Genomic DNA, 889 nt, shown 5'->3' on the forward strand with positions numbered 1-889 from the left:
CAGTCGGCATGCGCTTTGATATCACAATTCCCAAAATTTGTAAATTGACGCTAAATAGCATGCGAGCCCAATCAGAAGGCCAAAAGTATATTCTAACCCTAAGTTACCAATTCATCAATAAAAGTTGCCCTACAGCACCAATTTGTCCAAAGTAAACTTCAACTTTTCAACTTTCCATGCTAAAGTTGCCACCGCTGGTGGAGGAATCTATTTGGGACTGTCCGCTCACACCAAACGCACTTGAATGGACAAAATCCAACGAACTTGTGGTCCGGACAGCGACAATCATCACCGTCATTGTATTTCTGACTCTTTTACCATAGGATTTGGGGTCCAAATGGCCTCCATCCGCAGTGGATCCCGGATTTTGCCACAGCAACTACTGGACCATATGGGCGTCCGAGGCTATAACACCTACATCAAACAATCGAAAGTGGCTAACGAGTGTCGCATCACCGACCCTCTCTACAGGTCCATCAGCGATTGCTGCAGTGTTGACCACAGGTGAATGCTTTATTTACGCTCTCAAGCCTGGCTCGGCTATAACGCAGAACTACACTCAGGTTTTTACCTATCCTGATAATTAGCTTGCACAAGTGTGTGCAGATCATCCTGTGACAGCCATTTCCTGGTCTACCTCGCACAATACGTTTTATGATTTGAATAAGCAAAGCGGAATTTTGAAGATAGTTCAGAATGATAATGGCATTCTATCCAATGAAAATGATGATGGGCCCCTACTATATTCTTTGCTTGCCGTTGGATGCGGAGAGTTTTCTCCGATTAGAATTTACTCGGTTAACCACAATATTTTCGAGAGAGAGGAAATTTCGAATGTGATTTTCCCCCTCGTCCAGGTAATCGAAGCATTTCCATCTCCGATCGCTGC

The 889-nt window shown here is 44.3% G+C and overlaps 1 protein-coding gene across 1 annotated transcript; it reads left to right on the forward strand.

Moving 5' to 3' along the window:
* Positions 1 to 176: 176 nt before the first annotated feature.
* DI09_373p10 (uncharacterized protein) lies at positions 177 to 587 on the forward strand (the record flags this gene model as incomplete). Its single annotated transcript, XM_013382371.1, has 2 exons — positions 177 to 269; positions 324 to 587. The coding sequence occupies 2 exons, from the start codon at positions 177 to 179 to the stop codon at positions 585 to 587; spliced, it is 357 nt and encodes a 118-aa protein (XP_013237825.1).
* Positions 588 to 889: the final 302 nt, after the last annotated feature.

The sequence above is a fragment of the Mitosporidium daphniae genome, assembly GCF_000760515.2.
Source record: "Mitosporidium daphniae strain UGP3 chromosome Unknown contig-372, whole genome shotgun sequence".
Classification (NCBI taxonomy): domain Eukaryota; kingdom Fungi; phylum Microsporidia; genus Mitosporidium; species Mitosporidium daphniae.